The 25,751-nt window shown below is 41.3% G+C and overlaps 1 protein-coding gene across 8 annotated transcripts in view; it reads right to left on the reverse strand.

Annotated features, from left to right (window-relative positions):
* The window catches only part of PRUNE2 (prune homolog 2 with BCH domain), a 132,117-nt gene that overhangs the window by 23,947 nt on the left and 82,419 nt on the right, over nt 1–25,751 (reverse strand). For 7 of the 8 annotated variants that reach the window (XR_009630629.2, XM_060762175.2, XM_067464435.1 and 4 more), the window contains 2 exons: nt 7,855–7,934; nt 6,387–6,587 (listed from right to left, as the gene is read on the reverse strand). Coding sequence is in view for 7 of the 8 variants with exons in the window: in XM_060762175.2 (XP_060618158.2) it covers nt 6,387–6,587; nt 7,855–7,934 (281 nt within the window). In the remaining variant the exon portion in view is untranslated. Of the gene's footprint in view, nt 1–6,386; nt 6,588–7,854; nt 7,935–17,480; nt 17,691–25,751 lie in introns of those variants that run through there. The other variant, XM_060762176.2, reaches the window with a different exon arrangement.

Here is a 25,751-nt window from a genome sequence, read left to right on the forward strand (position 1 = left end):
CGTTAGAGCAAAAGGTAGGATATCAGAAAAACCTGTTTTTGGGATCACTGAAATATGGGAGCCCTTCACTTCCATTTTAAAATGAAATTAGCTAGAATTAGTCCAAAAAATAGGAAAGCCTGATTGTTCCAAATGCAACTTTAATGGAGACTTGCTGCTACATAGATCCTTTAGCATTATACCATCTTTACTAGTGGTTTATTGTACAGTAGAAAAATAATGGCTGGGATCTTGGTAATGAATGCATTACCTTGAATTACACTTTCGTAAGTGTGGTATTCACTATTCTAACATAGCCCTAGTTTAAGGGACATGCAAAACCCATGAAATTCTCCCAATCTCCACTAACCAGGAAGCAGCTCCATTTCCATGTTGCTCAGGAAGCAGCTGAACCACATTCCTATCCCCTCCTATCCCCTATTCACAGGCATGAGAGATCTCCAGCATGAAAGGGGCTTCATTTCTATTTGTCAAAATGGAGATCATTCATAGGAGAGGTGGAAACATCAGCTGCTTTCTGAATACCAGGACAACAGACCTTCCATCAATTACTGGGATTTTCTGCATAGCACCACAACTAGTTATGCATCCATAACTGCGCAATAGTATTTTGGCTGATATGATCCATGACTTCTGTATCTAGCAAAGAGATCCATTTAGCAAAGAGAAAACTTGCACATATTAAGGTGTATTTTTTAAATTTATTACTATTTGTATATTTATAGCTGGTTTCTCCCCAGAATTGGGATTCATGTTGTAATAAAGATATTAACAGAACATGGATCATCGAAGGTTTTCCAAGACCTCCTTTTTCTAGATGGGCTGTTTTTAATACTGTGCTTCCCAATGTAGGTTTCTGACCTAAGTTTTTATTGAAAAGTAATTTCCCAATATGGACCAGAACCCCAAAAGGTATGTCTGCTGTAGAAAGTATTTCCCCCATGGAAAGGGGCACTCATTCCCCTTCATGTACACATCCAAACAATGCCAAAATTGGCTTTCTTCAGAGCTGTTTTTTGCAATAGGGTGGGCTGCTATCAAAGGGAAAGAAAGGTACATCGGAAAATAACAAATGTCTGATAGCCCAACATGAAAATAGATCTGTGTTTTGCAAAGTTGAAATGGCAAACAATATAAGATCAATGTGGAGTGAGAATGAGAATGAAAATCTCAAATTCTTTTCACCGAAAACACATCAACATTGATTTCTATACAGGAAAGAGCTGGCAAAACCACCTCTGAGTATTTATTGACTAAGAAAATATTACCAAATATATGGAGTTGCCATAAGTTGGTAGGTGACTCAAAGGCATATACAATTACAAGTTGGAAGTATATAGTCATTATCCATCGGGATACACATATAGTCCAAAACATCTGGAGGATGACAGATTAAGAGTGCTGTACTGAGCCCTTCCAGCACAGCTAGCCATATGTTAGCAAGTGAAGGACCTTGCTGCTTGACCTTTATGGCTGGATACCTCTGAAGGAAACATCTTCATCACATCATTTTGCCATTTTAGGGGCTGTGGCTGGCAGTTATATTTTATCTTGTGTGTGGGACTCTTCTGCTGATTATTTGGAACAGGAAGCAAGCAACTGTGTCCTATTCTGCTCTGAGTAGCCCAGGAATCTTGTTCAAGATATTTTTAAAATAGACAAAAATATCTCCAGCCTGTGTGGTTATGGTAAGGGACAAAAAACCCTTCTCATGCCTCCTCTGACGTAATGCACAATTGGTGAATAATATGACAAAGCATTTTTGACATTGAGCAAGGATTAAGACAACTATTACTTTAAGTTAATGCTAGCATGTCAGCTTTAAGAGGAACAATGTGGTTCTCAACCTGGGGTCCCCAGATGTTTTTGGCCTACAACTCCCAGAAATCCTAACAGCTGGTAAACTAGCTGGGATTTCTGGGAGTTGTAGGCCAAAACCATCTGGGGACCCCAGGTTGAAAACCACTGGGCTAGATGTTATTTGAGAATCTTTCCAACTTTTCCATTCTGTGCATCTTTAGAATTTCCAAGCTCTGATTGCAGTTGATGGAAAAATGAATGAACCTGAACAAATGCCAATGCTATGTGATAGCTAAATGAATGCAAGTTCCTGACCATGCAAATGCAAACAATCCTCTTTAAGAAGTCTCTGATGTTAGAAAAACATCAGTAACATTCTGCAACAAATCACCATATCCTTTTCCAGCTGCAGGGAACTCTATACTGTATGTGTCCTGTTCCACATGGACCACAGTAGATCTTTAAAAACTGGTTTTATCTAGTGTTAAAAGGTAGAAACTTTAGCTTTTAAAATGATGGAAGGTGGATGGGTGAGTGAGCGCAAGAGATTTTTTGTTTTGATCTCCATAAATGTGCATATAAAATGTGTGTGTGTGTGTGTATGTAAAATTAACATTTAATATTATTGATGCTCCTCTTCAACATACTTCTATATTTTTCAAATTTAACAAGATCTTAGAAAAAAAGTCATTTCAGTTGAAATGCATTGGTCAGTTTCAGTTTTGCATGTAGGCTGATTTTTTAAAAAATCTAAACTTCTGCCCGCTTTTGTCACAACTGCTTTCTTCCGCATCTAGGTTATACCTCTCTGGAGTATCTGTTTGTTGCTATTTGTCAATAGACAGAATGCTGAGGCAGAAAAATCTTTGATCTACATCATCAGGGAATTCTTATCTTCTTATTAATTTGATGAAGTAATTCCTATATCTCCTTAGTTTATGTAATATTATCCAAAATATCATAAGTGAGATACTCTTCGTTAACTGAATAGTGCTTTGTGGAATTTCTATTTCAAATATGCAAGCCATAATCTGTTGTTATTAGCTGCTTTCCAAGTCAATGTATAGCAACACAATGAATGGAAGACCTCTAAGTCGCCTTATCTTTAACAGATCTTCTCAAGTTTTGCAGACTCAGGGCCATTGCTTTCCTGATTTTAAATCTTTTCATCTGAAATGCAAGCTCTCTCCTTTCCTACTACACTTCATCATATCAAGCATTTTCAGCCTTTCTAGTGAGTCATCTTTTCTCATGGTTACTTCATCTTGGCTTCTAGGGAAAGTTCAGCCCTGATTTGCTCTTTTTAGCAATCCATGGCATCCTCAGAATTCTTCTCCAGAACTATATCTCAAATGAGTCAATTTTCTTCCCGTCAGCTTTCATGATCAAACATAGAAATGTTAATACGATGACACTGAGTCATCTTTACTTCATCAATATTACTGATACTTTCCATGAAAAAAAACTTTTAGACCCTGAACAACCAACAATTTTTCACCTTCCACTACACAGAGAAGCCATTGAAATCCACAAGCATGTTAACAATTTAAACAGAAAGAAGAAACCACGAAAAAGAACAAAATCTGGCTATCAGTATTTAAAACTCTAAAATCTTAACAGGACATAAAGAAGAACACTCAAAAACATGGGAACTCCAGACAAGAAATAATCAGGGACAGCTAATCACCTCTCACCAAAGGATTCCCCCAGGCAGTAAGAAGCCACACCTTGAAAACTGCTAGGCCATTAAATGCTATTCAAGGTGGCCACTTGAAACATTTCCACTTACCTCCAACAGACATGAGTTTTTTCTCCCACCCTGGACATTCCACAGATATATAAACCCCATTTTCCTAGTTTCCAACAGACCTCACACCCTCTGAGAATGCCTGCATAGATGCAGGTGGAAACATCTGGAACATGGCATACAGCCCCAAAGACTTATAACAACCCAGTGATTCCGGCCATGAAAGCCTTCGACAATACAACTTTTCACTTGCTAGTTACAGCCAACAATATAGTTGTAAAGAGAAGGTAAATACTTTCCTGCACTGATATGCTTTCAGGTTACATTGTTCCCAATCTGGAGAAATACTGAACATATAAAATGTGGGCCACAATCCAATAAAACACTTAGTGTTCAGCTTTGTTTCAGACATAGAAACATTTATTGTAAGTTCCCTAACAGGAAAAAGCAAGACCACAGAGGTCAATGTCACAAAACAAAGGGATACAGGAATATCAAACTAATTCTCTGCTTCTATTTGGGTTCCATTGTCATGCTGGAAAAAAAATAAGAGTGCAATCACCCCCAAGTAGATCTGTTGTATTTTGCATTATAAACAAGTTTTATATCTTGCACGATGTCAATATCCTTATCGATTTTGCAGTTATGGGAGGTCATATAAATCTTGGTAAGTATATGAGATAATTCAATGCCTTAGTAATCAATAGCAGAATTAAGTCACACTTCCAGCTTAGAGAAGTGTATACACGGGAATGTGCAGATCCACCAAATATTTCCTTATGAGCTTGTGCAAAGCCAAGTTCAAAACTCTCAAAAGGCAAGCATGGGGACATCTGCTCACACTAGAAACCTCATTTGCAAATGTTGCCTTGTGGACACAAACAAGAACTGATGGACTGATTCAACTGAAAAAGGCAGAAAGATAGAATGGGTGTGATGTGTCCTTGTGCTGTTTTCATTAATGGAGTTTGATTTTGCATTTGAAAGCAAGAAATCACTTTTTTATTCGGATGCCGAGATCTGATTTGGCCAAAGTGATACAACCTATACACAAGAGGAAGGCACCACCAGGCTATTTGCAGAATTATACAAAAATTAATCTTGTAAAAAAGACGAAAGGAAGGCAACTTAAAACAGCTCAGTGAACAATGTTTAGTGGTAACTGATGTTATGAGGTAAAGTGAGAGAAAACTTGACAAGAGAAGGAATGATGCAGAGATGTTCATGGCTGGCCGACCCTCCACACCACACCATTTTATTACAGCCTTACTTGTTTTATGACACTATCAACTGTAATTGTTTGAACTAGGTAATGGCTGAAAATGCTTTTCATTACAGTTAATGTTTGAATTAAATATGTAAAGAATTAATGGGGATAAATCAGTCAACTCCTGAAGCTATTTGTTTTGCAAAACATAGCAGTTGAAATTGCCATCAGAGTAAAGAAGTCTTATGGCCCCTCACTGTGAAGTAAGCCTCACTCAACTCAATAGGATTTCTGGGTAGAAATGTATAAGACTGTGTTGTAATTCAATTAGCAATAAATAGTTTCAGTTATTCCCACTGATCAACAGTGTAATGGCAAACATATCTATTCAGAGATAACTCCCATTGGTTTCAATCTAGCCTACTGCCAGGTAAATCAGTATAAGAATGCATCTCTAGCACAACTTTCAGTAAAAACCACAGTCAGAGGGATGGAAGAAGTCACAAGAGCTGTCCAGCCCAACCCCATTCAGTCAAGGCAACCCAAACTGATGGCCATTCAGTCTCTCTTTAAAGGCCTCCAAAGATGGGAACTCCCATCTCACTTTGAGACAGCATGTTCCACATGATTTCACCATCAGCAGTTTTCCTTTGTGTTTGGGTAGAATCTCTTTTTTCTGTATGTAATCTCACAAGGACCTATTTTGTTTTCTGACAGTAAAACTAATTTAATAATTTGCCACCTTTTCAAACTACGCATTCTGTCAGAGGCATTTCTAACTCTGAGAAAGTCTAGGGTCCCAATCCCATTTTTCTGTGTCTTCTACTTGAACAGCTTATGCCACTAAAATCAGGGCCATCGCTGTGAAAGAATATGCATTTAGGTGGAATCTCTTTTCCTATAGTTCGAATCCACAGCTTTATGTCTTTGTCTCTAGAACAGCAGAAAATAAGCTTGCTCTATTTTCAGTATGACATCATTTAAAATATTTAAACATGAATATCATGTGTTGTTGAAGGCTTTCATGGCCAGAATCACTGAGTGGCTTTGAGTTTTCCTCTGAGGATGCCTGTCATAGATGTGGGTGAAATGTCAGGAGAGAATGCTTCTGGAACGTGGCCATACAGCCTGGAAACTCACAGCAACCTAATGACTCTCATGTCCCCTCTTCTTTTCTCCAGGCTAAACACACTTAGTTCTCTAGCTGTTGCTTATATGGCATGTTTTCTAAACAATAGACCTGAATCAAAAATGCTTCAGTAATGATGTCTCTGTATCACAGCCAGAACCATTGTTTAAGTGCCTTCTATTCTATATAGAACAAGAAAATAACTCTTCTTTTAAAGATGGTACTTGACAAGACGATTCCTCCCTCCTGCCCCAAGGATTCTGCAGTTCAATTAGGAGAGGAATCTTTCGAGTTTCATTTCAATCAAATATTACAATCCTGAGTATCTAACTTAAACATAACCATTCCTGTTTGGATAGAAATACTGTCATCTGTCACATTCACACATTATGCTGAGAGTCTGCTTTCACTTCCGTAACAGTGAACACTGAACAAGCCTACCTGGGGGGAAAAATACTGAAAACACACATGTGCTCTTTCACATTTCACAATTAATCCATTACCATGTCCAGTATATTCAAAAGAATCAGCTTCATCTGGGGTTTCAAGATCATCTACATTGATATCAATTTCATCTGGAGTGTCCAGGTTGTCATCTGAAAGGAGAGAGCCTTCACTCTGGTCCAAAGAGAGATTGATATTTGGAGCAGTGAGCTTTATCCGTCTGGGGTTGGAGCCATCAAGATCTAGAGAGTTAGGAGGTTCTAAATAAGAGTAAATATAGATTAAAAACAATTACAAACACCATCAAGTTGTATCAGCCACTTTATCTGTTTGTATAATTTGAGAAACTACTCATGTATCAAGGGTGATAGCCATTGTTGAATAAGCAGGTATCCATTTGCAAGAAGGGATTTTTCTCTTCTTTTTTCTCTTCCAGGGTACCTCTCTTTCCTCATAGTCTGTTCCAAAAAGTCCACCAACCCACCAAAATCCTGGAAATTCTGTGAAGAGGAAGGCTTAACTGGAACTCGCAAAAGAATTTAGATTCCTGTTAAATGGTTGCATTTGTATAATTTATATAACTAGTAATTGAATACATTCATTGCAAAGCAGCCAAAAGCCCAAAATCTTGTGTGTAAGGAAATTTACACATATTTATGACATTAAAAAGATTCTGGCCATACTATATATCTAATGCCATGATTGTAATATGACTGCTGTTTGGAAACTTCAGCTGGTGGCAGTTGTCAATATTAGACTGATGAATAGAGACTGATTTTTGATGATCCTTGCAAGACATCCATTCAGCTTTTTTCTGTTTCTTCCCACATTGCAATCCAATCATTATTGATGATATGTGAGTTTCTTCCTTATTGTTTGCACATCTTAGGCCCTCCACCTCCCTCTTCCTGCTTACTAAGAGGTGAGTGTATTATTGGATGAAAGAAGAAGGAAAGAAGGATGCTGTGATGTAAATATGGTGGAGTGGAACAGCTTAAAAACTCTATAAGGTATGGCATACTCACATTTGCTACTTTATTAAATCAAAACAGTGTGGGTTCGGTCAACCAAAATACTCCCTGGGGCATTGAAGAGGATTTGCTGACCATGCTGGTGTGTTTTCTTCATGTCTTAGCCTACCAATTAACATTATGAAGCTCCAACCATATGTATCTAATATCTTGGGCAGCCATCTAAATCTACCCCAGGTTCCTATTAGGTATGCAGTAAAAGCTTGTTCTGGAAGACAACCTGATACAGGCTGTAGACAAAATTAGCAAGGAAGTGTGAAAGAGCTAATTATCACATGAGCTCAGTTCATTTGTAGCCTGGTGACACCAGACTGTAGAAGAAAAAGGATGGTGTGCCGCAAGTGATGATCATTTGTCAAGAAAACCATGGAATTAACTAAATAAAGCAACGTTAACACCTCTTTCATCTAACAGTGTTATAGTGTCAAAGCAGAAACATGCCTCTCAGTGAATAATTAAATGCCTAGGAAAGGGAGGAGGACAAGGGTTGTCTCACCAGGTCTCATCTCTGCAGCACTGGAGTTTAGCACAGCCTCATTGAAGGGGATATCCATTCCCTCATCCTCTGGGACTAATCTGAAGCACAAAAGCAAGCAAAAAAAAACCGAACAACAACAAAGCTTGAGTAAATACAGTGTGCTATAGAAAGACATTCAGAAAACAAAAATGTTGGACAGTTGCAGAATTTTTTTCTGCTTAGAGAACTGGGGTATGTCAGAGAATTAGCTCAAGTTGGGGAGAGCAGATGCTTAAAGCTCTAAGGACCATTCAACTGTCTCTCTCCCTAAATTTTTGATTCAAATCCTGGTTTGTCTTACACAAGCCATTTCATGACTTTTATTTATTTATTTGCTTTATTTCTATACCGCATTTTTCAGCCCAAACAGGCGACTCAGACATTGACTTTTCAGACAATGAAGGAAATGAAAGAATCCTGCAATGAATCCCAAAGAAAACACCGAGTAGAAAAACAAAGATAATTAGAAACTCTACAATTCTAATCTGGCTGCAAAGAGGAGATGGAACTATATGCTGAAAAAGATATATATATACACACAAAATAATTGATTTCTGAAACCAGGAACTTAGCTTGAAAGAGGGAGGTACTGTATCCCAGTTCAGATTCAAGCATGCTAGTAATAAGTAAGCCATCAAGAAAAAGGGTAATATTTGCCTCAGGGAATTATCCACAAACAGCAGCAAAACAGAAATAGAAGTCTTCATTACTATTCAGCTAGATGCTATGCTGCTAAGGAGCAACTTCATAGAGCCATAGAAATTGAAGGGACCACAAAGCCCAACCCCATACCATGAAGGAATGCAATGAAAACATTTCCAAAACATAGACTTCCAATCTCTGTAAGTCCACCACTTTACAAGGCAGTCTACTTCACTGTGTAGCAGATCTTACCATCTAATGTTTGCTAGGAATCTACTTTTTTGCAGTTGGGATGAACTATAAAAAAAAAACAAGGTCCACATAACAGCCTTCCAGATATTTGAAAATATTTACCATGCCCTTTTTAATATCTTCTCCTCCTGGATATGCAGCTTGTCAATTTTTCCTTACAGAGTTTTGGTTCCAAATCTTTTACTTTTCTAAAAAGTCACAGACCACCGGTTCTACATATTTTCCTGGAATCAAACTCAAACCAATGGACTGATATTTAACTAGGTCTCTTTGAAACCAGAAACTTGTTCTCTGAGAATTGAAACTTGTTCTCTGAGAATTGTCAAAGATTATAGACAGATACCTTGAGGCTACATTTCCAACTTCCTTTATATTCTTTGATACAGCTCATCATGGAGTTCTAAATTCATCTAAAGAAGCTAGGTATTCTTATGCCACTCTTTGCCTATGTTGAGATACAGTTCGTTTTCTGATGCAATTCAAGGTGCTAGTTTTAGCCGATAAAGCCCTAAGTGATTCAAGTCCAGCCTTCTTAAAGGACCACATCTCATCCTATCTGCCTGCATGAACCCTGAGATCACCAGGAGAGGCTCTTCTCTCAGTCCTACCACTGTCACAAGTACAGTTATGTGGTGGGAATGAGAGAGAGGGCCTTTTCGGTAGTGGCTCCATGACTCTGGAACTCCCTCCCCAAAGAGTTGTGATCAGCCCCCTTGTTTTACTAGCCTTTTGCTCCCAGGTTAAAACCTTTCTATGGAAGCAGGTCTTCCCCGATAACCCTTAACAAGTAGTCTATTTCAGTCTGGCAAGGTTCACACGGCCAAAGATTTAAAGCCTGAACTTTGAGATTTTAAGTACAATGTTTTAAGAATAACCTCCTTGGGCTGAGGTCCAGGGATTTTTAATAATGATAAATGACATTATGTATTACGCTTATTTTATATGGTTTATGTGATGTATTTGTGCAATGTATTGGTTTATTGCTTATTTGTTTGGGTTGGGGGGATATGTTGTACTTTGTATTATGAAATTTCTGTTTAAATATTTATTCACTGCCTTGAGTTCCACCTGTGGGAGAAAAGCAGGATAAAAATAAATAAATAAATAAATAATGAATAATTTATCATTTCTACTAGGAATGTGCCTACAATAATTCTGAATTGTGCAATATTTGTGAGCCATGTTCATTAGCATCTAGACAATGCCATCTTTTTTCTTTTAGAAACAAAAAAGTCAGAAATTAAAAGAAATATCTGCCTCCCCACCTCCCCAAATCACATTTGTCAAAATGTCATTTGAATCTTGATAGAAACCCCCCATCCCACCCTCAATCCCAATAAATTTGGGAATGAAAACTGCCACATCCCTACGTATCTGGCCAGTTTGGTTGGGTCCAGTATTATCCATGAATTCAGATTTGAGAAGTATCGATCTACTATAGTCTCATGATAATTCCCACTAATTATTTGCATGAGAGGAAATTCTGCAGTGTCATCCAGATGTTTGCTGAAGAGCTTCAACAAAAGGGATAAGACATGGAAATGAAGCACCTATGTCCTTGGTTAGAAACAATGATGGAGATGTTCCGGCTACAAAAAGAAGGAGAGTAGGGAAAACCATTATTTACAATAGGAGGCCATGCAAAAATGAATATTTATCAAGCAAAGCTGCTCCTATTCAAAGTATTTGCATATTGGCTTTTTCATCTCTCATGTGGGAGTTTATGAAAAATCTCCAATATACTCTCAAAATATTTTCCCAAAATCAATGCAGAGGCATTATTATGTGCAAGTTTTCTAGAATCAGTGCATTGGTACTGAGGCAGTTAAAAAAATAATGCTTTCAACTGATCACTGAAGCAGAACATCGGTCAAAGCAGCCTGTTTTGCAACCTGACATCAAAGCACCTGGGAAACTACTTCACTCATCATTCAGTAACAGAACAGACGCTTTCAATGATCCCATGTTTAAATCCTGGAAGGTTCAATGCCAGTATAGGGTTTGGAAATTATTCTGAAACTCTCAGATTAATGTTGCCATGGTCCATCTACACTGACCATTTAATCTAGTTTCAAACAGGTATGAAAAAAGTGGATTCTCTGTGCAGATTACTACTCAGGAAATCCTGGAATTACTTTGAGGCCTAGATAGTGATTACACAAACCAAAGAGCACTGGTTTACATTAAGGGCTTTCTTTCACGTGCTTTTTTTGTCTGGCTGCCACCGTTTGAAGCTAGCTTCAAACTGCATTAAATGGTCAGTGTAGGTGGGGTGCAAGAGCTAGACTGACAAGTAGTCTCAGTTTAAGGCCATTTTTAGCATTCCTGTGTGACTCAATTTATTTCAGCAGGCAACTGAAAAGGCAACACATTTATTGATGCAATGAGCTTCCACCAAGCCTCTGTCCTTAAAAATGCTGCAGTCCTTTGACTGAGAAGAGAGGATTTACATGGTTTGTTTTTTGTTTGTTTTTTTGTCGTGTCAGGAGTGACTCGTGGTGTGAGAGAATTGGCCGCCTGCAAGGACGTTGCCCAGGGGACGCCTGGATGATTTGATGTTTTTATCATCCTTGTGGGAGGCTTCTCTCATGTCCCCGCAAGAGGAGCTGGAGCTGATAGAGGGAGCTCATCCGCCTCTCCCCGGATTCGAACCTGCGATCTGTCGGTCTTCAGTTCTGCCGGCACAGGGGTTTAACCCACTGCACCACCGGGGGCTTCAACATTTACATGTTTAAAATAATACAATATTAACTAGTAATTTGCATTTTATTAAATGATAGAAATAAATGAGAATCTTGTTCTAGGCTTTTTATTCCTCAATCTAGAATAAAATCTGGGTGAAGCAGATTATTTCAATGTTGTGGTGGTGGTGTGCCTTCAAGTTGTTTCTGACTTATCGCAATCCCAAGGTGAGTCTATCACAAGATGTTCTTGGCAAAATGTGTTAAAAGGAATTTGACCTTTGCCTTCCCCTGAGGCTAAAAGAATATGGCTTGCCCACGATCACCCAGTAGTTTTCCATGGCCCAGTGGGGGTCCTGAGCCTGGTCTCCAAAAGTCCTACTCCAACTACTACAACATGTTGGCTGTTGTAAACATGCAATTCTTGCCAGATTATTCAAGGAAGGAGCCAGCATTTCTACTGACAGCTTTTTGATAGGTTGCTGTGATGTAATCACAGCAGATGCAAGTGACTTGGCAAAGCTGATTAATTTTCTTTGAAATCCCAAGAGTTAAATTTCAGCAGACACATTGTGCAGCAGCTGATGGACACACCTTGGATATATTGCATCTTAATTAACAAATCATAATGAAAATAGTCTGTGTAGAAACTGTCTCATTCTGTACATGCTGGCATTTATTTTTAGTATAGACATTTTAAATATGGTTTTGCTTTCAGGCTCAGCAGCAGCCAAAGAGCTGTCTGGTGGCACATTTTAATAGGTTACCCATAACACAAAGCACCAAATGGTATGTAAATATTGACTGATAGTTTCACACCACAGCTGAATAACTGAAAGCACAATTAATCATTATGGTTATTTCTGTCTTACAATAAGCTGAAGACTGACAGTAGATGGCTTGTCTTAAGGCCAAAAAGTAAGTCACTAATAGAATGAAGTTAGATGTAAATCTTACTGAATCCAATGGACTTTGAACTGCTTTGAACTGGATTATATGAGTCTATGTTAAAGACATTAAGTCTAGTCGAGTCCGACTCTGGGGGGTTGTGTTCATCTCTATTTCTAAACCAAAGAGCTGGTGTTGTCCGTAGATGCCTCCTAGATCACGTGGCCAGCATGACTATATGGAGCGCCATTACCTTCCTGCCGATGTGGCACTTTTTGATCTACTCAAATTTGAATGTTTTCAAACTGCTAGGTTGGCAGAAGCTGGGGCTAACAAAGGGAGCTCATTTCATCCCGCGGATTCGAACCACTTACCATCTGGTCAGCAAGCTCTGCAGCTTAGCAGTTCAGCCCACTGCACCACTGGAGCCTCTGGCAGTATATGAGTCTGTACTGCCATATAATCCAAAGCAGATAATTTGGATTCAGAAACTGGATTATATGGCTGTGTAGATGGGGCCTCCGTAATATTTTACTGGCCTAAGTCAGCTTGAAAAACTGCCTTTAAAAAGTCATAATGTAGATCCAGCCTGATTTGTATAGAATTCAGCACTGATATGAGTAGCACTACTTTAACTGCCATGGCTCAATGCTATGGAATCATGAGAGTTTTAAAAGTGCTGGTGTCTCACCAAATTACAAATCTCAGGACTCCTTAGCCTGAAAACTCGATTTTTAAACATACTGATATCTGCCATGTAGCATGTATGGTCATACTTTGGTGCTACAGAAGATACCTTCTAATTCTTTTTATATCTGAAGAGAGATAACTCTGATTTCTTCCCCCACCAAATCACTGCATTATTCTGAATATTGCTAAGCCACCTGACTGTAACAGGTAATTTTCTACTAATTTTTATCCACCCTCCACTTTTTACTTCTTTCTTTTTTTATCTGTTTTTCTTTTGTTCCTATTATGTCATAATATTTCCCACTTCTGTCTGACTTTTAAAAAGATTATTTTGGGGGTTTTGTGCAATCTTGTCTTATATTTGTACAAAAGAGATTGTTGGTTTTTCACCTGTTTGCTTTTGCTCCTAATTATCAGATAATGTTGAGTAATTATTTTAGACATAAGAAGTAGCTCTAGAAATATGCTCTTAATGTCATCCAATCCAAGAAACATCTAATTCAGGTGTTGAACTAATTCCATGATATCTCGGCAAGTAAGGGTGCTTCCAAACAGTCCCCAAAATGCAGGGCTTGTCGGGCTTTTACCGGAGGCATCCAAATGATGCCCGCGGTAAAAGTAAATTAATTTGGGACAAAGCAGGTAAACCCTGTTCTGTTCCAAATTAATTAAATTCCAGAATGGTCCAGGTCTTATGGGTTATTGGGCCTGTGAGGACTGACCCCTGGGTAGTCCTTTAACTACTGGGGTGGGGTGGGGGTGGGGAGGTCAGTCTCCATTGTCATATTGCACATTTTGGGTTCTTGGAGCCCAAAGGGGCAAGTTTTTTTTATCGTGTCAAAAGCGACTAGAGAAACTGCAAGTTGCTTCTGGTGTGAGAGAATGGGCCATCTGCAGAGATGTTGCCCAGGATACACCCGGATGTGTTACCATCCTGTGGGATGCTTCTCTCCTGCATGGTAAGCTGGGGCTGACAGATGGGAGCTCACCCCATCTCGTGGATTTGAACCACCGACTTTCAGGTCAGCAGTCCAGCCAGCACAAGAAGAATTTTGTGGCCTAAGCAATTGATGCTGTTTTTTTTCCCACCTATCCTTGGAAGTCTCCTTGAATGGAAAAGAACCATGCCATTTACTTGAATTTGATGGTTCTTTCTAACAGATGCTACCCAGAATAGCATGAGATCAAACTATTTGGAAATTGATCCAACAGAATATAAATTGTGCAATGCATCCCACCTCCAGCTGTGTCCACTTCTATTCCTGTTGCTTCAGAGGAGGCAAAGAACATTTAAACCACAGGGGTGTTTAACTTGATTCCTCCAACTATTATCTACACACTGAAGCTGGTGCTTATGAAGAACTGACTTGATTATAAAAAGCCCTTTAAGACATATATTCCATTTAGCATCAAACAATATCAGCATTAACCAAGAAGGCCTGTTGTTATTTTTAGCAGGGGAACAAGGCATGTAACCATATCAGTTACATAATCGATCATCTTTGCTAAGGGAAAAATGAAGATTTGGAGAGGAATATTGTAAAATAGTTTCCAAGTCATGGCACATTAATTGTATCTGTCCTTTCTGGCAGCTTCAAGCTTGGCAGATCGAGGGACTGCTTGAGATGAAATGTAGTTTTGTCATAGTGAGTATTTAAACAAGCCTCCTGCCCCTGTTATTTTCACAAACTGGTGCAGTGTGAGTTAGGTGATACAGCAGATAGGTGGATGTGTATATAGTTGCTGCACCAAGCCCCAAGATTGTGCGTTGAAGGTTCCTCAGAACACTGAAAAAAAGTGGAAAGTCCTGTGGGATTTTTCTGTTCCCAGTGTTTTACAACATCTTGAGAAATAACTTGTAAAAGGGAATAGAGGGGAAGCTCATGAAGAGGACAGATAAAACAATGCAAAGATTTAAAAGCACTAAAATAGTTGCTGAAACACCTTGGAAATTAAACAGATCATTACGTTATGATAAATAGATATATGCAAGAATGCCTCTCCAAAGAAGACTGTATATCAGTAGTTCCCAATCTTTGGTCCTCCGGGTATTTTGTACTTCAACCCCTACAGTTCCCAATAGCTGGTGAGCTGGCTGGGATCTTTGGAAGTCAAAGTTCAAAACAACATGAGGATCAAAGGTTGGGAACCACTGCTCAACATAGATGGGATGCCATCTACCACTTAAAAAGCCTGGCATCAATGGAGATGGCTTAACAACATTATTCAATGAGGTCCAGCGATCCCCCACAAAACCTCATTTTTTAAAAGCACAAAAAATACCTTGTGATTTGTCCATTTCAGGTATTTTTTTACTTTCCCAAAATTTGGTACAAATGCAACCCACCTTCTGTCATGAGATGGCCAAAACCCGATTTATCCCTCTGGAAGCTAGGATGACAATGTCAATATTACAGGTTCAAAAATATTTAGGTTCAATGGTAATACAGTACAAATCTTTCACAGATATCTTTTTTGCCCATTTCATTTATGGTTTTTTTTAAAGTATAAATAGAAGTATTTAAACACATCTTTATCTTGTTACAATGTCATCATTAAATAAAGAGTAATATGAATAGTTCAGTTAATATTAATTTTCCACTTAATGGAATTGTATGCTTAGCTAGACAGAAGTGATCAGTTGGACATAGGGTTTGTTTACACCAGTGGTTCTCAACCTGTGGGTCCCCAAGTGTTTTGGGCTATAACTCCCAGAAATCCCAGCCAGTTTATCAGCTGTTAGGATTTCTGGGAACTGAATGCCAAAACATCTGGGGACCCACAGGTTGAGAACCACTGGTCTACAATGTAGATCTAATGCAGTCTGGTACCACTTCAACTGCCATGATTCAGCTAATCATGAGAACTGAAGTTTTACAATGCATTTAGCCTTTCCTGTCAAACAACACTGTTGGCTCATCAAACTACAACAATTTCATAGCATTGAACCATGGCAGTTAAAGTGAAGTCAAACTGCATTAAATTACAGTGTAAATGTACCCCAGAACGCAATATGATACTCTTATATTCATTTCAATTAATATGAATGGAATAATATATTTGACTTTCATGAATTTACATTAGGAGTAGAAAAAGCATAAATTTATATTTAAAAACCTTAATACTGATAGCTTATATTGTATGAAATAAATTAAGAGGTGATTTAATTTTAATAGGCTGTTAAAGCAGGCTAGAGTGCATTGCCTAGCAGTATATCAAATACAAAACATAGGTTCAAGACACACAATTATGAGGCTTAACATGGGAAAGCAGTGCACATGAGAAGGGGGAGTCAGATCATAAGGTGGTGCCACAACTAAATTGACTGCACCAACCAATGAAATGATCTTAGCAACAGCATTTTCAGCCACCATAAGTGGGTCAAGTTGGGATTTAAAAGTGCTAAAATTGTAAGGAGGCTATTGGAGCTGAATGCTAGGAGATAAGACGGCAGAGGTGGAATTTAGACACCGAAAAACTATTTTGGGGGTTCTACAACACAATTTGCTTTTGAAAAAAATAGAATAAAAACAGGAGGGAAAAGGGGGGGGGGTGGAACGACAAATGCTGTCTTAAGGATAACTCAGATTCATATATTTGAACTGTGTTCCTTTTTCTGTGGGATGCTATTCCAGAAAAAATTACAACGTTTGCATCTCTGCCTCATAGGAATTCATACTGGTTAATTAGTCATATTTCACAGTAACAATACATAAAACACTTCATATCTATGTGGTCATAGCAGCATAATTTTGAAAATATTCAATGGGTTTCTACAACACAGTTTTGGACTGATCCTTTAAAAACATCTTAGGACTAAGCAATAATTCAGATATCATTTAAATAGTGCTTGTAACTTTATGAGCCTTGTATTCCTTGTTTGTTGTCAGCTTGAAACACAATTTGCTCTTGAATGGTTTAGAAGCCCTATTTCGCTACAATGATCTAAGAGGATGCCTTCAAGAAAGAAATGTTTATGCATGGTTTGACAGTGAAGGATCAAAAGAATGCAATTATTTGTTAACTGCCGGAAGGCTGACATGTTCTCAAATGTTCTCCATCTTAAACAAGCTTTTGGTCCTGCCAGACACGGGAAGTGTCTTTATTCCCTCTTCTCCATCACTGTATTCTGTAGATATGTTGAGGAATAAATGACAAGGGCATAGAATGTTATGCAATTAAGGTTTTGCTCCTTAATTACAAAAACCACATCCACTTCCTGACATACCAAACCCACTGAATGGACATAGTTAATAAAACGATGTGACAGAAGTAAGACGCAGCTGCCTAATTTATCCGTAATGAGGGAGCGGATGCTTTCCATCCTGCTGACAAATACTCTTTTCTCTCTCCTGCACTTTCCTCCATAGTAACTGCAGCCACAGAGATATTGAGGGGGGAAAAGACACATTGCTTTCTCAGTAAAGAAAAAATAATAATCCCTGGACTTACCTTCTAAGGACTTTGATGGCTGTTTTCCAAGACAACAAATGAGCAAAGATGCACTATTGCTTCATTTCAGCATCTCTCTTATGTAGCAGCTTACTAGGAGCAGAGATCTCCACCATTTTTATGCTCACGTGACTAGTGGTACTTCTAAATAAGGACAAGCACCTGCCTTTGGACACACTGCTGCATATTGCAGAAGGCACAGCAATTCTCTGAGGCACTAGCATTTATCTGAAAATTATGAATGTATGTGTGTTCTTCTGCCACACACTTACTTACTAAGAAAAGCAGCTGTTTTTCCTTCTTTCCAGAGATGTTGTAAAATGTTACAGTGAGAAGGAGATAAAACAAGCAAACTTCTAATTGACTCAACAGCGTAAACCCATTTAGTATACAGAATAAATATTTTGACATCATTTGTTTCAGTTGAAATATTGTAAAAGCCAGACAGTCGGTGAAGCAGTAACATGGGGAGACAGTAACAAACCCGGTTGGCATAATCAGGTTTCTGTGCTTACAGAGCTGGAAGGCAATTTGAGTCACATCTACACTGCCACATAGTTAAGTTTAGAACTGCATTGTATAATGAGTGTAGACCCATTAAATGCAGTTTAACTTCACTGAACAGAATTATATGAGCTTACACACTGGCCATATAATGCAATTGCAAACTGCACTACATATTAGTGTAGATCCAGCCATAACCTGTGAGATTCTCTAGGGAGGATGTTTGGATTGAAATGTTTAAAAAGTCTTAAGCCACTAGACCAGTGCTTCCCAACATGTGCTCTGCAGAGGCCTAAGACCTCCATGTGCACTTCCAAGGGACTCTGCAGCCACATCAGGAAAATAGAATAAATTAAGAAATGAATTAAATTAACTCCAACTCGGTCTCCTGATATGGTGAATTGGTGTAACCAGGTCGGCGGTCCCCCCGGATTGAAGGTGGTGCTGTTGAACGCCAGATCTGTCAATGGCAAAACAGCTTTCATCCAGGATTTAATCCTGGATGAACGGGCAGATCTGGCGTGCATCACGGAGACCTGGCTGGACGAAGCTGGAGGTGTGAATTTGACCCAGCTTTGCCCGCCAGGTTTCTCCGTGCAGCACCAACCAAGATCCGGGGGGCGGGGAGGCGGGGTTGCAGTGATCTATAGAGACTCCATTCTTCTGACCAGGGCCCCCATCCCGCAGTCAACAAATTTTGAATGCGTCCACCTGAGGGTGGGTGACCGGGACAGATTAGGGATTCTGTTAGTGTACCGTCCACCTCGCTGCACTACAGACTCCCTGACTGAGCTAGCGGGGGTGATCTCGGACCTGGCATTGGAGTCCCAGCGGCTGCTTCTGCTGGGGGACTTCAATGTCCACGCCGAGACCACCCTATCGGGAGCGGCTCAGGACTTCATGTCTACCATGGCAACCATGGGGCTGTCCCAACAGGTATCTGGCCCCACCCACAGTGCTGGACATACATTGGACTTGGTTTTCTGCCAGGGATGGGAGGAAGGTGGCGGTGTTGAGGAGTTATCCATCTCTCCGTTGCCATGGACCGACCACCACCTGGTCAGCTTTAGATTAACTGCACCCCCTAACCTCTGCAGAGGTGGAGGACCCATTAAGTTGGTCCGCCCCAGGAGGCTTATGGATCCGGATGGATTCCTGACGGCTCTTGGGGAATTTCCTGCCGCCTCGGTTGGTGATCCTGTTGATGCCCTGGTTGCTCTCTGGAATGGGGAGATGACTAGGGCAATAAACACGATCGCTCCAGAACGTCCCCTCTCAAGTAGCCGAGCTAAACCAGCTCCTTGGTTCACTGAGGAGCTGGCAGCGTTGAAGCGAAAGAAGAGGGAACTAGAGAGCGTGTGGCGTTCGAATCCGAGCGAGCCAAATCGAACACGGTTTATGTCCTTCTTAAGGGCATATGCCGCGGCAATAAAAGCCGCAAAGAAGACCTTCTTTGCGGCCACTATTGCGTCTGCAAAGAACCGTCCGGCCGAATTGTTCCGAGTTGTCAGAGGCCTGTTAAAACCCACCATTCAGGATGGGTGCCCTGATGACTCGGCAGCTCGCTGTGAAGCCTTTGCTCAGTTCTTTGCAGACAAAGTCGCTTTGATCCGCTCTGGTCTGGACACCATATTAACGGCAGTCTCTGAGGATGTAACACGAGCATCTGCTTGTCCGGTTTTGATGGATTCATTTCAATTGGTTCAATCCGAGGATGTGGACAAGGTGCTTGGAGGAATGAGAGCTACCACATGCATCCTAGACCCCTGCCCATCCTGGCTTCTGAAGGAGGCCAGAGGGGGATTGGCCGAGTGGGTGAAGGTGGTGGTTAATGCCTCCCTCCGGGAAGGCATCTTTCCAGCCAGCTTAAAGCAAGCTGTAATAAAACCGCTGTTGAAGAAACCATCACTGGACCCCACTCAATTCGTCAACTTCCGGCCTGTTTCCAATCTCCCCTTTTTGGGCAAAGTCCTGGAACGTGTGGTGGCCTCACAACTCCAGGCATTCTTGGTAGACACGGATTATCTGGATCCGGCACAGTCTGGCTTCAGGCCGGGGCACGGTACTGAGACAGCCTTGGTCGCCTTAGTGGATGATCTGCGCCGGGAGCTCGACAGGGGGAGTGTGTCCCTGTTGGTGCTTCTGGACCTCTCAGCGGCCTTCGATACTGTCGACCACGGTATCCTTCTGAGACGCCTCGCGGGAATGGGTCTTGGAGGAACTGTTTTACAGTGGCTCCGCTCATTCCTCGAGGGTCGGTCTCAGAAGGTGTTACTGGGAGACTCCTGTTCAACTCCACAACCTTTGTCTTGTGGGGTTCCTCAGGGCTCAATATTGTCTCCCATGTTGTTTAACATCTACATGAAGCCGCTGGGTGAGATCATCCGGAGTTTCGGAGTGCGATGTCATCTGTACGCGGATGATGTCCAACTCTGTCACTCCTTTCCACCTGCTACTAAGGAGGCTGTCGAGGTCCTGAACCGGTGCTTGGCCGCTGTGACGGTCTGGATGGGGGCGAACAAATTGAAATTGAATCCAGACAAGACAGAGGTACTCCTGGTCAGTCGCAAGGCCGAACAGGGTATAGGGTTACAGCCTGTGTTGGATGGGGTCGCACTCCCCCTGAAGACGCAGGTTCGCAGTTTGGGTGTGATCCTGGACTCATCGCTGAGCCTGGAGCCCCAGGTTTCGGCGGTGACCAGGGGAGCATTCGCACAGTTAAAACTCGTGCGCCAACTGCGCCCGTACCTTGGGAAGTCTGACTTGGCCACGGTAGTCCACGCTCTGGTTACATCCCGTTTGGACTACTGCAACGCTCTCTACGTGGGGTTGCCTTTGAAGACAGCCCGGAAGCTCCAACTAGTCCAACGTTCGGCAGCAATGATACTAACGGGAGCGGAGCGCAGGGAGCATACAACTCCTCTGCTGCACCAGCTCCACTGGCTGCCGATCTGCTACCGGGCTCAATTCAAAGTGCTGGCGTTGGCCTTTAAAGCCCTAAACGGTTCTGGCCCAACTTACCTATCCGAACGTATCTCGGCCTATCAGCCCGCCAGGACCCTAAGATCTTCTGGGGAGGCCCTGCTCTCTATCCCGCCTGCTTCACAGGTGCGGCTGGCGGGTACGAGAGACAGGGCCTTTTCTGTGGTGGCCCCGCGGCTATGGAATGCCCTGCCCTTGGAGGTAAGATCAGCCCCTTCATTGATGATATTCCGAAGAAGATTGAAGACCTGGATGTTTAAGCAGGCATTTGGTTAACCCAATGCAACGAATGGTAACTGACTAAAGGACTGGCAACATGGATGACGAACTGGATCACGTTTTTAGTTAAGAGTCGAACTGGATTGGTATTGATGTATGAATTGTGTTTTTATGTTTTTTATGTTTTTTATGCTTTTAACTTTTTTACTGTTGATTGTTATATTATGTTGTAAACCGCGTTGAGTCGCCGGCTAGGCTGAGAAACGGCGGTATATAAATATAGCAAATAAATAAATAAATAATAAATAAATTAAAGAGTAAGAAACAAAAAGTTGAATCAAAATAGAAAAAGTAGAAATTACATTCTGAATGGAAATTCATCAAGTCCTCATTGATTTGAGGACTCACAGAGAAAGCAAAATTAGGGCCCATCCAGACAGCCCCTTTATTGCGGAAACTTCGGCAATAAAAAGGGGGTTATCAAGACAACATTCTGGGCAGTTCTGTATTAATTCGGCATAATTAATTCCCCCAACACCAACGGCCACTCTGGGGCCAGAATAAAAGGGGAGCCGGGAGGACATTGCCATCTTGTCCCCTGTGACATCAGCGCCCCTCCCCCAACACCAACGGCCACTCTGGGGCCAGAATAAAGAAGGGGAGCCGGGAGGACATTGCCATCTTGTCCCCTGTGACATCAGCGCCCCTCCCCCAGCACCAATGGCCACTCTATACTATGTCTTGAATTTTGTTGTTCCTATGTTGTACACCGCTGTGAGTCGCCCCTGGGCTGAGAACAGCGGTATATAAGCAAAGTAAATAAATAATAAATAAACCAGGAAAACCTTGGTTTGTGCTGAATTAATTTGATAGTGGATTTATTCCGCCAGGCCCGTAGCCAGGATTTCGTTTCGGGGGGGGGGGGTGTAAAAAAAATTTGGGGGGGTTCAGGGGGGCTGAGTTTTGGGGGGGGGCTGAGTCTTGCGGGGGCTGAGTCTGAGTGAAAGAGGGTCTAGCTTAGCAAACCTTTTGTATCATTATCCCAATACCCCCATGCATATGGGATATATTGAGTATGGTGATCAGATCATGATATGAATAAACGTAACAGTTTAAATAATGCACCAATAAGGCCTTTTCGCGAACCACCATGAAAATTTGGGGGGGGGGGCTCAAGCCCCTCAAGCCCCCCCCCCTCACCCTCCCGGCTACATGCCTTTATTCCGCACCTTCTTGGGAGGTACGGGATAAATCCAGTACTTCCGGGTCTGGACTGCTGAATACTGCAGTCCAGACACCATTCCCACAATTTACCGGGCTAAACAAACCCAGTAAACTGTAGGAATAAGGAAGACTGATAGATGCTTTTGAACTTTCTTAGAGTGCCTTGGACCACAAGAAGATCAAACCATATTCCAGGAAATAAAGCCCAACTGGAGGGAAGAAAGGACTTTAGAGGCAAAGAGGAAGTACATTGGCCACATAATGAGAAGGCAAGAAAGCCTGGAGAAGATAAAATGCTGGGGAAAATGGAAGAAGAGGGGCCGACCAAGGGCAAGGTGGATGGATGGTATCCTTCAAGTAACTGGCCTGACCTTGAAGGAGCTGGGGGTGGCCACGGCTGACAGCGAGCTCTGGGGTGGGCTGATTCATGAGGTCACAAAGAGTCGGAGGGAACTGAATGGATAAACAAAAGCAAAGCCTAAAATAAGAAAATTGTGCAAAACATGCAACCACAAGGGTCTCATTAAGCGTTCATACATTATTTTATGTTATGTCTTAATTTAGGCCTACTATTGTAACACAAATGGTTTGATTTATTGAAGTTCAGGAGAATTTTTATGTATGGCCAAATTTTGACAATATCTGTATTGGTGGAAGCTGAGAATAAATTGTGAAATTATGGTAAATTTCAAGGTTTTTAAAATGCAGTTTTATTGCATGGACATTACACAATTGTTTAGATATCTCTTTATTTCATATCCTTAATATCTATCCCCTCTTCCTCCCCCTGTAATAATACTCCTAAACATGAAACATTAAACCATTACAATAATGTTTTATGCTTAGCCCAATTTCTGGGTAGGTAAGGTAAAGGTTGTCCCCTGACATTAAGTCCAGTCATGTCTGACTCTGGGGTGTGGTGCTCATCTCCATTTCTAAGCCGAAGAGCCAGCTTTGTCCATAGACACCTCCAAGGTCATGTGGCCAGCATGACTGCATGGAGCTCCGTTACCTTCCTGCCGGAGCGGTACCTATTGATCTACTAACATTTGCATGTTTTCAAACTGCATGTTTTCGAATTTCTGGGTATCATGGTGGAATGTGCAAAATACAACTACTATACATAATGAGTAATGCAATGTGAAACACTGCTCTATACACTCCACTTCCACTGCTGTCACAGCAAACACCAAGACATGTGGTCACCACATGCGCCACAATCAGCAAGGCTCTGGTTACTTCTGAAAGGCGAAACAGCATTAGGTGTTTTTGTCATGTACCCACTGGATTGCCTGGATCCATCCCGATCCACTTGTTCACATGTCAAAAATGTTGAGGGTCACTCTGGAGTTTCCTGGAAGGTCCAAAGTAAATTGCTTTACTTCTCATGATGGATTAAAGGCTGGAAATGGCCTTTAATCCCATAGTACCTGCTGTACAACATATGAGTTAATTGTAGTGTGTTCAAGTAAGCATGTTTTAATTGGCATGGGGCAGGGTTCAATTCTCTCTCAGCCATGGACACTCACAGGGTGACCTTGGGTAAGTCACACACTTGTAGTGCCAGAAAACCCCATGATAGGTCTGCCTTAGGGTTGCCATAAGTCAGAAATGACTTGAAGTCACACAACATGAACAAGAACAAGAACAAGAACAACAACAACAACAGCAACAACAAACCGATGCATGGTTTTAAACTATTATATTTGTTGTGAACTGCAAGCCTTTTTGTATTGTTACTTTTGTTATACATGTTCAGGTTTATTCTAACCAATTGTAGGTTTTTCTTGGCACCATTTATTCGGAGGAGATTTGCCATTTCCTCCTTCCTCTAAACCTTGCTCAAGGTCATATTAACCATGGAATCACCCATTGTTTCCATAGTTATTTGTTCTCCTTGAGTCTTACTTCAACGCTCAATTTATTATTTTAAACTATTTTAAATCATTCAAGTTCATTTTATTTGTACACTACCTTGAGAGTTTGTATTTATTTATCGTGACAGGAGCAACCAGACAGTTGTATTACATTTTTAACAAAACAAACAGACAAAACACAAAGTTTGCAAGCTTGGTAGTTGATTAAATGTCCTTTGACCAGTATCTGGTCACTTGGAGTGCCTCTGGTGTTGCCGCAAGAAGGTCCTCCATTGTGCATGAAGCAGGGCTCAGGATGCATTGCAGCAGGTGGTCAGTGGTTTGCTCTTCTCCACACTCGCATGTTGTGGATTCCACTTTGTAGCCCCATTTCTTAAGATTGGCTCTCATGGTGCCAAAACACAGTCAGTTCAGCGCCTTCCAAGTCGCCCAGTGTTATGTGTGCCCAAGGGGGAGTCTCTCATTTGGTATCAGCCATTGATTGAGGTTCTGGGTTTGAGCCTGCCACTTTTGGACTCTTGCTTACTGGAGTGTTCCAGTGAGTCTCTGTAGATCTTAGAAAACTATTTCTTGATTTAAGTCGTTGACATGCTGGCTGATATCCAAACAAGAGATGATCTGGAGATGTCACTGCCTTGGTCTTTTTACTATTGGCTGCTACTTCCCAGCAGATGTCAGGTGGTGCAATACCGGCTAGACAATGTAATTTCTCCAGTGGTGTAGGGTGCAGACACCCCAAGATAATGCGGCATGTCTCATTAAGACCCACATGTACTGTTTTAGCGTGGTGAAATGTGTTCCACACTGGGCATGCATACTCAGCAGCAGAGTAGCATAGCACAAGGGCAGATGTCTTCACTGTATCTGGTTGTGATCCCCAGGTTGTGGCAGTCAGCTTTCGTATGATATTGTTTCTAGCACCCACTTTTTGATTGATGTTCAGGCAGTGCTTCTTGTAGGTAAGAGCATGGTCCAGAGTGACTCCCAGGTATTTGGGTGCGCTGCAATGCTCCAGTGGGATTCCTTCCCAGGTGATCCTCAGAGCTCGGGATGCTTGTCTGTTCTTAAGTGAAAAGCACATGTTGTGTTTTAGATGGATTAGGGATCAGCTGGTTTTCCCTGTAATAGACAGTGAGGGCACCTACAGCTTCAAAGAGCCTCTGTTCAACCATCTCAAAGCTCCCTGCTTGAGCAGTAATGGCACGATCATCTGCATAGATGTCCCTTCTGGCAGTGGCTGGTCATTTGTGTAAATGTTGAAGATGGATGGAGCAAGCACGCTCCCCTGAGGCAGGCTGTTCTTCTGTTTCCACCATCTGCTTCTCTGGCCCTGGAACTCAACAAAAAAGCTCCTGTTTTGTAGCAGGTTTCCTATGAGGTAGGTGAGATGGTAGTCCTTTGTGATATTATACATTTTTCTCTGGAGGAGGTGTTGGTTTACAGTATCATAAGCTGCTGACAGGTC

The sequence above is a fragment of the Anolis sagrei genome, chromosome 2 (genome assembly GCF_037176765.1).
Source record: "Anolis sagrei isolate rAnoSag1 chromosome 2, rAnoSag1.mat, whole genome shotgun sequence".
Taxonomy (NCBI): domain Eukaryota; kingdom Metazoa; phylum Chordata; class Lepidosauria; order Squamata; family Dactyloidae; genus Anolis; species Anolis sagrei.